The 12,350-nt window shown below is 40.8% G+C and overlaps 1 protein-coding gene across 1 annotated transcript in view; it reads right to left on the bottom strand.

Moving 5' to 3' along the window:
- LOC116388901 (sodium/potassium/calcium exchanger 3) overlaps positions 1 to 8,872 on the bottom strand; it is a 21,528-nt gene extending 12,656 nt beyond the window's left edge. The window contains exons 1-2 of the mRNA XM_031857220.1: positions 8,049 to 8,872; positions 2,270 to 2,377 (exon numbers count right to left, since the gene is read on the bottom strand). Of these exons, the coding sequence (XP_031713080.1) occupies positions 2,270 to 2,377; positions 8,049 to 8,151 (211 nt within the window). The 5' untranslated portion in view covers positions 8,152 to 8,872. The remainder of the gene's footprint in view (positions 1 to 2,269; positions 2,378 to 8,048) is intronic.
- Between the last annotated feature and the right edge of the window lie 3,478 nt (positions 8,873 to 12,350).

The following is a 12,350-nucleotide window of genomic DNA, read 5'->3' as shown; positions in this document are numbered from 1 at the left end:
ACACACACACACACACACACACACACACACACACACACACACACACAGCATGAGCCAGTCGCTTCATTTACATAATTGATATTCACCCGCAACCCCCTCTCCTCACGCTCTATTTTTAGTCCTTTGGACTTTTAATGCTTGAAAGAATTGTCTGGGTCTCAAAATGTTGCATTCAGTTGCCTAGCAACAACGGTCTCCGGTGCTTTTCAGCTGGAGGCGGGGTCGCGCCGTCTCCATCTTGTTAAGCAGCGGAGGGATGAAAAGAGAGAAAGACAGCCTGGACGTTACCGTGCAATCCCCAAGATAATATCCCCCCCCCCCCGAGGCCCAGGCTTTTTAATCACACTACAGATTATGCAATCACTGTCAGGCGGCCCGCTGAGGAAGAGGGCGGCAACCTGAGCCCGGAGCTCGCTGCTGTGTCGTATATATACTACCTGTCCGGCCCTTTGTTCGCCCGCTTGCCTGCAGTGTATTACTACAGTGAGGTATCCACCCGCAGTACGCTTGTGTCTCTGTAAGAGATAATGAGGGAGATCTGTTTGCAGCCAGGAACTCAATAAAGGTTAAGTGTGTTATCGGGTAGCACAACACAAATTGCTGAATAGAGCAAATGGAGCACTGGTAGAGACACGGAGTCTCATTTTCTCTCTCAAGGGTGGAATAAAAAAAAAAAAAACACTTGGAATTTACTCCAAGTGCCAGACCAAATTGTCACAGAGTCCGTGTTCGTGAACCTGTCAAATGTAAGCTCTCCGAATATATAACCAAAGAATAACTTGTGACGCCACCAAGCAGTGGAATCATTTTTCCAGATAAGATTATCAGGAGCTAGAACTGTTCATCATATACCTATTAAAGATTTAAAAAGAAGAAAAAAAAGATTAACAAAGGCTTAGAGATTTGAGGTTTGGTGATAAGAAGTTAATGAAGTCAAGGCTACACTTAAATAAACAATTGTATGTACTGTTTAGTAAAACTACTTTTAAGTCAAACCTTTCATACGGAAGAACAGCCGGTGCCAGATGTACGTTATGCAAACATTTTGCAAAAAAATTAGCATTCCCTGACATGATGATCTTTCCCCAACTGCTGTGACAAACAACATACTGTATATTTGAAAAGTGCTGACAAGTCTCTACGAGTTCGTCTCAGTGATGTCACGAAAGCCCGTTTCACATAAAATCATTCATCGTGTGCAGGTTGTTTTTCAGGTTGCACACCCTCAGTAGGCAGATTATATTTAAGGTGGTAATTAAGGGTGTGCTCTGGACAGGTCATTTGCATGGTATATTATTAGCAAAACTTGATTTGCATAAATTTCTCTGAGAATACAATAACCGTGCAGTTGGCACACAATACAACGTTGTGACTGCCAGCCTCATATTAGCATGCAAATGATGTCTGTCAGTAAGGCAAAAGATATTTTATTGTGCAGCTGTGTTATTTTATCTGTGCTATTCTCCTCACACAACAATAAAGAGACTTCTTCTCCGATTTGAATTATTAATAATAACAATGTCAGCTTTGATGAATGCGGCTCATGTCAGCCAGCGAGCTAATCAGCCTGGGAACCAGAGAAAAAGAGCTCTCCTTATGGCTGTCGATCGGCGGCATGTCTCAGCGATGATAAGGAGCCGTTTGAATCTGTGCAGACTCTTCAGGGTGCAGCCAGACTCAGGGAGCAATGGAAGGTAACGCTGGCGCCTGCTGAAGACAGACTATCTTAGAAAATCTAATCTGACTTTCACTCTGGCAGCCTCCTCTTGTGCGCTCCGTCCATCTCCTCGAGTCTGTCGGTGCGCAAGCTTGACACCGACTACACACTCCTGACAACTGACACAATGCCGCATGACCTTTCAGTTCACCTGCAGGGTAGGGGCAGAAATCTCTGGTACACGCCGCCTTTCTTGATTACCCACATACACATGTTAGCGTCGCTAAACTTCTTTGGACTCCCTGCATTTTCAAAAAAACAAAGTGTCCAAATGATCTCATTTACCAACGCAAACCATGCAGCTATCATGGTCTTGTGTTTGTAATTCCGAATACTGTAAACGCTCATTTAGGCATGGGTAATGATATTATGTACCGTCAGGTGTTTCTATTATTTTGTCCACCCAATTATTATTTCTTAATGTTGAGAAAATGTAAAATATCACAAACACATCAGTTTCTTCACACACCGTGGTGAAGACGTTATCCATACCCCCCCCCTACACTGAATGCTAAGTGTCGCCGTTTATCCAGGTGAAGAAGAGTGACTCACCTGCTCGAGGCTGATCCACGCTCTGGTTGTCCGACTTCTCCTCCATCAGCCGGCGAGTCCATCGCAGCTCCCCACCGTTCACGCCTGGCCGAAACCCAGAATCTGTCTCTGTTACAAAACAACACCAGAGCCATTTTAGTGCAAAGACGACCTCACACAGTCCAAGACCTACCCCTCTGTGCTGTGAGTTATGGACAGACGGTGGTTTTCATTGTTAGCTATTCTTTAGTTTGTTTAATTGTTTAGTCAATTAAATGTAGAGCTGAAACAATCAGTTGATAAACATATCTTTGTCCATATTGAAGAAAACTGTCAAAACTATCAAATTTGGCTTTCGATCATTTTCACTATTGTCCCAAAAATGAATCAGTTATTCAATACAATAAGTTGCAGAACTAATCAAACATTTTAAAAGTCCATCACAGTTTCAAGAGTCCAAGGTTCTGTCTCGTTATGTCCGATCAAAAGTACAAAACCCCAAAAGCAGCAAATCCTCAAATGTCAGAAATTGGAGTTCATTGTTTTTTTTGGTTTAATAACCGACTTAAAATCATTAATCGTCTGTCAAAACTGATCAACTAATCAATCCATCCAGCTGTACTTTGATTTTTTTTACAGCCAGTAGCCGTTTGCAAATCACAAAAAACTTAATATTTTCAAAGAACCTCTGACTGAAGTTCAATAAACAAAGTATGGATTTCATAGTGACTGTCTCCAGAGTGTACTTGTGTCAAACAACAACTCAACAGCCTCTAGTTTCATGTTTCTGGCTCGAGGAGATAGCAGCACGTTCAGCGATTCATTGCCTGCTCCCGTCAGCTGTCCCGAGCCATCAGCACTGAAATCTTTATGGTGTTTATTTCAGCTCAATAGCTATTCTCTGCGTGGCTTTCAGTATTTACTACGCCGACAGGCGAGGAACTCCCCACAGATATATCTCACTCATCTCTCCTACGGGGGGAAAAAAAACCACCACCACCCACAGAGATCTTTCCCCTATTGCAGAGAAGATAGTGAGTCGGTTATTATTACACTTTGTACTACGAACTGTCCTTTTATTTACAAGGCAGCATGGTGTCTGTGTCTGATGCATTTTCTGATTGCCAGGCGATGGCGAGTCCCTTTGTACCTTTCAGCTCAATGAGCCCATTTCACGAGGGCAGCGGTCACGGCTGAGAGCAGACGTGAAGGCTTTCATGTCGAGGCATCAAGAGGAGCTCGACTCGTATGAAATTCAAATGGGTTTCTGCCACAGATGGCTCTGCACCATTTTCCCACCTATCGCTGGGAGAAATCTTTAGCACCTAAACCCCATCGTGTCTCATTAGAAAGAGGAGAGATGGATGGATAAAAACTGGATGCTGATTCTAGTTCTTTCACAGATTCAGATTTTATTAACTCAAGACTTATCCAACAACATGTAAATCAAAACAATTGCTAAAATGGTCTGTTGATTAGAAGTAAATGATAGAAAATCATTAATAATGATTAATTGTACAAGTCATTTTGCCAAAATGACAAACATTGTCTGGTTACAGCTTCTCATATGTGAAGTTTTGCAGTGTTTTTTCTGTTTCATTGTAACATTGTGGATTAGGGATTGTGTTCGCGAACAAAAATAAAGCAAATTCAAGCTTTGAATCACATTGGGCTCTGGGAACTTGTGGTTATAGTCGAGTGACGTATACCCGAGCAGAGAATTATGTCACACTCCCTCTCTGTGTGTTGTAATCCTAACACTGTTTACTCCGACAGCACATTTGCCTTCATTTGTACCGTTAGCGCCGTGAGCACCGTTAGCCAGCTCAGGAGTCGCCATGTTGAGAGCCGTTGAGAGCCAATCGAAATGCTCCCAATCTGGTGTCTTGCACTTCTTAAAAATACTTTCAAGTCCTTATTCTCTATGCTTGCCTGCGTGAATTAAATCTAAATGTGATGCTTTGTCTCCCAGACGATCGTCATTCTGAAAGTTAGATCGACTCTCTTGATTCCTTTCCAAGCGTGGAAGTTATGTGGAGTTTGTATGGAAATATCTTAATGCTGCCGTCACATGCCTCAACATAAACACGTTGGTTGAGTGCAGCATGGTAAGTGTAAATACCATCATTCATTCCTCTCTCTCTACACAACAGTATAATTATGCAGACTTATGGGAACCTCCGAGCCACATGCTTATTTTGTGACATTTATGATTTTGTCGTAAGGCAGCAAATAATTCAAAATGCAAGAACTCATCTTGTTGCAACACATGATGAACACAGATCAAATGGTGTCAGTGCTGTACATTATTATACAGCACCTATTTCTTTCATAAAAGGGCCTGGAAGACCAACTCTTCATTTATAACATGAATGTCTTAAACCATACACCGTCACCTGCTCTCCTCAGAAGGGACAAAGCAGTGTTGCCTCCCTCTTCAGCAGAAACAAGACATTTGATCCCGTCAATAACACATCGACTGGAAAGACCGGCTTCCTGAGGTCTTACCCCAAACACTGCCTCCACAGGACAGGACTGCATGTCGGTGTCAGTAAATGTCTCGGACCGTAAAATCCTCAACAGTGGCAATGCGGATCAGCATTTGCTGCCTCTGAAACCTGAGTCTATGGATATTACGTGACAAAAAATAATATTTGTATTTCAGCCCGACACTGATATTCAGACGGAACATTTAGGAAGCGTCATGTTGCAGTAAACAGAGAGCTGATGAAAATTTGATTTGGTCTTAAAATGGAGCTTAACCAGTTCTATAAATATCTTGATATGTCGATGTAAATATGTACACGTAATGTATTTATCTATTTGTTTTTCCTGATTGTCATGTAATAATAAGTGCTACAGTTGACACAAGCTCTGCCATGATGCTATTAATATACGATCCACTTCCTACTTTGTACGGTTCTTAATTATTTAGTGACAATTTCCCTTTTTGGAAACGGCTACCATGGCTCCATTCAACACTACAACTTTCATGTAACAAAGTTCCCAATTATTCTGGTGGCATTAGAATGTTGTCTTTGTAGAAAAATGAGTCAAATTGATACAATGTGTCTTCTACCCGGCGTCAGAAATATTCTAATTCTACAAAAAGTGACTTTACAAGCAACTATGATAAACATGTTTGTACTACTAATATATCACATGACAACTAGCATGTGAAACCTACAGAGAACAATACGCCAACGCTGCTGTTCCCCTCAGCTCTACGGACCATTTTAGCGTGTTTAAGTTTAAGCTAGTGTAATTGTTTTCCAGCCCACGACTCCAAAGGATGCTATTCTGATGTTGCTTTGTTGGATGGGTACATAAGCAACAGTTTATATACACGATAGCTATATCAACTTTAAAAGATGATATGTCCGTTTATTTCCACAGCCCCCCCGAGTGACCCAAACATTTTATTTATTGCAGGTTCAATATCTGCTTAACTGTTCAAAAGCTAGTCGTTTTTGCTGTAATGGAAACTGTTTTGTGTGAGCCACACAACCATCAAACCTTTTCAATCAACACTGAACTTAAAGTCTGTCCAGTGTGTTTTCAGACATAACATGGGACACACAGGGGATCGTTATGTGTCAGCTGTTAAGACGCACTGCTGCTGTGATTTATAAATGTTTGTAAAGGAATCCACCACCTGCATGTGCAGACGAGGGACAGCCATGTTAGATATAGAACGTCGTCTAGCGAAGCTTGAAATGTTCAGTTACGAATCAATTCCACACGTTTGCAAACATGGAAAATAGTCGGTCATCTTCAGCAAAGAAATGTGTTGAATGTATTAATTGCTTCAAACAATGTTTGTTGCCTCTGCAAAATCATTCTTCCTGGAGACTTTACAACTCCAACATAATACATACATTTTTCATCGAGCCGGTGGCGTTATTGTAAATCATTTTTCCGATATCCAAACCGATGTTTTTGTCAGAATTGGAACGATATTGATACAGACTGTTGGATAAGCACATCCAGAGATGGTTGTACTAGCCGTGGTATTCAGGATGATACAGTATGTGTGGTATTCAGGATGATACAGTATGTGTGGTATTCAGGATGATACAGTATGTGTGGTATTCAGGATGATACAGTATGTGTGGTATTTTCCAAGCATTGCGAGAGTAACCTGCCTGTGGCCATTACAAACAGCAGACCTTGCCCCGTGCTTTTATATGGTTTAAGTTGAGCTGCCTTGATCTCAGCTCAAAAAACCTCTTCTGGTTGTTGGCACACACTCATAATTTAAAGGTGAAGTATAAATATTAATGACACGGCTCATTCACCAGGACACTCTTTCATGGAGGAGCGGGCTGCAACACTAAGGGTGAACCCTAAATGTAAATCAAACACACAAAGTTCACTCATTCATATCGTTACAACGCACACAGGATTAGAGAGAATGACGCGGTCGGTGCTGAAGCTGCTGATGATGATGAGTGTGTGTGTGTGTGTGTGTGTGTGTGTGAGAGTGTGTGTGTGACAGAGTGTGACCACTTCAGCAAAGGTGATGAGAGGATCATGAGCGAGGGGGGAGATTGCCTTTAGGTGCACTGCTGCAAATGAGACATTGCAAAATCTATGGAAGAACCACGCTCTAACCACTTATGGATACGGATGTGACTGGGAACGTTAAATAATGTGATAAAGGCTGATGATTTTAACGTTTTAAATGAGAGTAACTGTAAACAATCCAAGACAAATACAATAAATGTACCAATCAAGTATCTACATTTAACCACAACTTATTTAGCCAAATGAAAAAGACATTCTCAGCAACAGTGACAACCTGGGAAAAGGCAGAAATTAAAAAGGACAGGCAGACTATTAAGAAATGCATCATATTCTGCTGAGATTAGGATAAAATAACCATGGTCAATCTGCAATAACCCATAACCGAACTGATCCCCAGTGATTGGATTTATACATGCCACAGCCTCTGTCTGCTTTATGTAATCAACAAACTGTCACCTTCCTGTGTTGTAAGCTGGGAGACGGTGAGCAGAACATGTTGGAAACTACTAAACTCAGATTTAAATATTTAGAACAGCGATTCAGCCGTCTGGCATGCAGCACTGTTCGTTTACTTTAAAGACAATATTTTGCCTTAAAAATGTCACACGGCTGGAGAGTAATCTTTATCAACTTCTACAACTGCATTCTTTCTTCAGGCAATTTAAACGTTATAATAATGTCTATTTTAACTGATGGAGAATGCAGCACCTGTCTACAGTAGAATTTCTAAACCAGCATACACTGCATACATGTAATATTCATATTTTGATCGACATAAAAGAAGACTTTTAGATCCATGGATAAGAGGAGGGGGGGGAAGGGGAAGTATATTGGATCTTTGCTCCAAATGAAGATAAAGTATTACATACATGCCCTGAATACCGGTATTATGCAGCATTTTCTACTAGTTAGCTCTTTATTGAGACAATAATAGATTTATATGGATCTGTTTTGTAACGTGTTAGAGTAAAATGTATTTTACCATTTTTTTTTCCTTTTGATTGGATCTTTTTATGTTTTTATTCTAAATCTAACTTTAGGTCTAGCATCGATCTAAAATGTGGGCTCCTATCCAAACGTCTATAAAATGTCCACAAATGTCTATAAATTCATATAAAAATCAACTGATTTATAGTGTGCACCCTGTATGTTTTAGATTATGTTTTCACATATTGATGTAATACCAATTTTCAAGTGTGAATCTAAGAATACCCATAGGACTGTAATTATAGTGCAGGCGCGTGCAGTCTGTGTGTCTATATTAAGGTCTCACCTGGTGCCTGGATGACCTGTGCGAGCCAAATGACGGCGACCAGCCCGACTCCACAGCAGCAGAACCGCTGGAAGGGCCGCCGGTGCCTCGCTGCTGCTCTCATTCTTTAGACGGCCGCATTTCCACCGAAAACATCTGTTGCTCTCTTCCTGACACTTGTTTCACACTTTCTCTGCAAACAAACAGCTCCAGCAGCAGCAAACGCCAAGTCTGCCAAGTTGTGTCAAAAAACAATACAGAAAATCCCCTCAATCACAAGCCCGGTTCCCCTCTCCGGACTCAGAGCAGACGCTGCGCTGGCTCACTCCGCCAAACCTCCGGGTCGAACATAGCGAGCGAACGCGTTAAAAAAAAAAGCTTTCTGCGTTCATGTGAACGGTCTGAAAGGTCGACAACAGATCCCACAGTGAGGCGCAGCAACAGGAGGCGACATGCTCTTGAGCTCCGTGAGCCTTCAGTCTCTCTCTCTCTCTCTCTCTCTCTCTCTCTCTCTCTCCGCTCACGGTGTAGTTCACACATGTGGCCACCAGGCGGCGACAAACTCAAGGACGCTTTTTTCTCTGAGGAAATGGGACAGAAATGCCCGTTTGAGCTGACGGACCCCTGATGAGATGCGAACTCCCAAGCACTAAAAACACGCGCACACTCACTATGAGTAGCTTTGGCCAGTGGTGCCATTTGCTGGCCCAACACTGCACTGAATGTTCCACCTGAAAGACGCTTGATTAGCTAAACACACCTGATCCCGCTGATGAAGTGTGAACGGAGCAAGGAAAGGTGGACTGGAACTCATCGTTAACTCCAATAAAGTATTTCAACTCTCATTAGCAGACGAAAGTCTGGCTGCATTTGCATTAGTGTTTCTAACCGGAACCATGTCAAGTGCATTTATCTCCTCGTTAAACATTAGAGAAGCGGAACGGCATTCTTCTTCACTGCCTTTTGGCTTTCTCTGCGTATTACCGCCACCAACTGTCGATCAGCGGAATAGCGTGTCGAGCATTTAGTCTGACTCTGATTTAATAGTTTTACACCAGTACCAGACAGTGTTACAGTATGGCCCAGGACTTACCCGATAGCATCGTGATTTAATATAGATTGGGAAAGGGTGATGAAGTAAACTCATAGTACAGTAAGAATCAGTGCTTTTGTTTTGGTTGAGATTGTCTGAGAGGACAGAAAAAGGGACAGTTTGAAAGGTAGTTTTGCCACTAATACTCTACAAGTGATTTCTCTTAGTTTTTTCCTTTTCCTTGTCTTCTTTCTTCATCTCCAGCTCTTGAATTATTACTAAATAAAAATGATAAAAGTGAGGTGTCTGTTTGGGGGAAACACAGACTTGTCACATGGAGACCTTCCAGAAACCGAGTGAAGATGAAGAAAAACTGCCGCAGCACTGTCTGCTAATAATCCACCCAGCCAGATTCCCAGAAAGTACAAAAACGTACACAAACCTTTTTTGTGTAAAAGTGCATGTACTGTACGATAGAAGTGTGTCTGGTTAATGTCTAAGGCCGTTTAAAAGACCTTCACTTCAGTGAAATGACATTAAAAAAGTGAAAGCAGCCCCATTCAACGTCAGTGGGTCTACAGTGTCCTGGTGTTTTTCCATTCTTTAATGTTTAACTGATTTATGACAAGAGGGCAGGACTCTGTGATGAGTTTATCATTGACTTACACACATGGTGTTATAAGAGGTGCATCACTTAGTAACAGCTCACGTGCTTTACTAAACTTTTTTTACTTTAGGTTGAAATGTTTTGAACGGCTAATTTAATTCCATGTTAGTCTGGATGCATAAACTATTGGATGCATTTGTAAACATTAGGAGACCACTTAAATCAAATATGTATCAGTTGTTTGTATCTGTAGATGCGTAGTATTAATAAAAGCTATTTAATCTGAATCGTATCAAATATGTTTAGTACATTTAAAGCAGTGACGCTGTAGGCGGACTAATATTAGGCCTCATCTACTTGTTGTATGGGGCAACAGTGGCCTGGCCATTTAAAATACGATGTACACTCTGTGAACCAGGAGTCTAAAAACACACACACACACACACACACACACACACACACACACACACACACACCAACACATGGCCTCTGTATTTACAGAACACGGATGAGTCAAACTGGTGTTAAGCCCTTGAGCGGTGTGCGACACACAGCCCCTAGTGAAGACTCCGTCCTGCGCTCCAACCCCAAATAAAGACATAGGCCGGTGCATTGTTGTCGTCAGTTCTCCTCCTGCTGTCAGGGCAGGGAAGATGAAGCGTTTTTCTGCGGCTGGTGTTTAGGAAAGCCTTCCAGAGGACAGAGTACTGGCAAATGTTTGTATGATGTTGCCGTGCTGTATTATGATCATGGAACGAGCTATGGAAAGTGTATTTGTCTTACCTCATGCTGTATCAAGTCAGGGAGATGGGAATGTGAATCCAATCAGGATTTCAAACTGGTTTAAAACTATATAATGTTACTCTAAATCTCTGTATGTGTTTATGTGATACAGGCTGGTTTTTTTCTTATATCTTGGAATGAATCTCAATCAAAAATGCAGTATTTAAATGTACATAAATGAATGTATTATAGTAAAGAGTTGGTAGAAGGTGGTGGTGTGTGGTGTAGATATGTGTAAATACAGTCTAATAATTTCAAAACGTGAACCAGATTAAACAGAAGAGGCTCTATAGTTTACTCTGTCAGCAGTTTTCAGTTCCCTGTAGGAAGTTAAACAGAGAATATCTCGACAAACAAAGCTGTGCTATGACTTAAGTGGTTATGACTTAGGGTGGTTTTGAAGGGTCAGGGACAGAGCTCAGCAACAGGAAGTTAAACTGTCTGTATCTTGGATCTGTTGAAGGTTGTGATGAAGTTCTATACGGCTGAACCGATTTAACATCGAGACACCTGGAGTATAACACTTAATAATCCTCAGCATTTTTCTGACAATGTTTTAGCCTTAATCTCAATACCATTACATTGAGATTAGAAGGTTGAGATTAAATTATCTTTTCAAAGATTCTCAACAGTTATTAATCTCAATGCAATACGATTAATCTCAAATGAGTTGACGTCTTGTCAAATTCCTTCAAAAGCGGATCTATATTATTGTCTAATGAGCTGTGTTAAGCAACAAACACATTTCTGATGATAAAAAAAAGGATTAAGATGTTTTTCGTCTATTGTGCAACCGCGAAAATCTGATTTAGAACATGAAGCAGTTTGTGAAGAGATGAGTGCTTTTTAATCCTTCTTCTCAGAGCTGCTTGCTTTCATTGTAGCTGTGGGATTGATGTACACCTGGAACATCACTGCAAATACCCAGCTGGTATGACTGAAACACCTGCAGGTAGAGAACCACTGATATGGAATAAATGCAGTTAGCTGTATTAGGCTGAGATTTACTATGACTTTTCCCCAAAATCATATTATGGCATCTATTTGCTTGCTATTTGATGATAATGCTGGATTATTGTTTGGAGATGTAATTTTCAGTGTAAATGCAGATTTAAACTAAAAAACAAATCATTTTGTACCTCAAGCATATTGCCCAGTTAAATAGACTGTGTATATATTTGTATAATACTTTTCCTTTTGCGAGTTTCTGTTTATAATTTCTTGTGTTTTGATCCAACTTTGTTGACTGACTTTTACACTCTCTTCTTCCCAGTCAATCTGATCTGGCCATGACCTTTGTCTGACAAATCGTGTTGTTGCTGTCACACCTTAAAACAGTTTCTTCCTGGGCGGCTGCCAGCTGTTGTTTCAGCTCTGTTTCACCTCCACCTCCAGTGTTCATCAGTCCAGGACGTGGGATCCTCAAGAGGTTGTGCTCCTGGACAAATGAGACAAATCTAACTCTCTGTCGTCATCAAAGTCACCTCTAGATCCTAACCATATCATATTCCTAACATGCCCTTTGTGAGTTTAAATCCCATGAACACCATACATTCACAATAGAGTCTAATTTCTAAAGACTTTCCATCCCTGCTTTGCATTTCAATCGTGCAAATCAATAAAGACAAAAATAATACTAATAACCTAATTTTTCCTTTTAATTGTTTTTTGTTCATTGAAAAGTAAATAGAGGTGTAGAGTGAGCACATGATAGCTAAAATCTTACGTTTACATCTTGTTTTTTCTCCAAACACAAATTCAACAAATGAACTTTTTGAACAGTGATCTTTCTCCGCTGTCTATGTTGGTGAGAAAATAAAAATATTTTAAAAAACCTGAATTCTCACTGCAGGTATTTCCGTTTTTTGGAGTTGTTTATCTCACAGAAACCAAAACCATG

This window comes from Anarrhichthys ocellatus, unplaced genomic scaffold, assembly GCF_004355925.1.
Source record: "Anarrhichthys ocellatus isolate YVR2014 unplaced genomic scaffold, GSC_Weel_1.0 scaffold18, whole genome shotgun sequence".
Classification (NCBI taxonomy): Eukaryota; Metazoa; Chordata; class Actinopteri; order Perciformes; family Anarhichadidae; genus Anarrhichthys; species Anarrhichthys ocellatus.
Note: the sequence above shows the minus strand (reverse complement) of the source record. Positions and strands in the feature narration are given on the sequence as shown.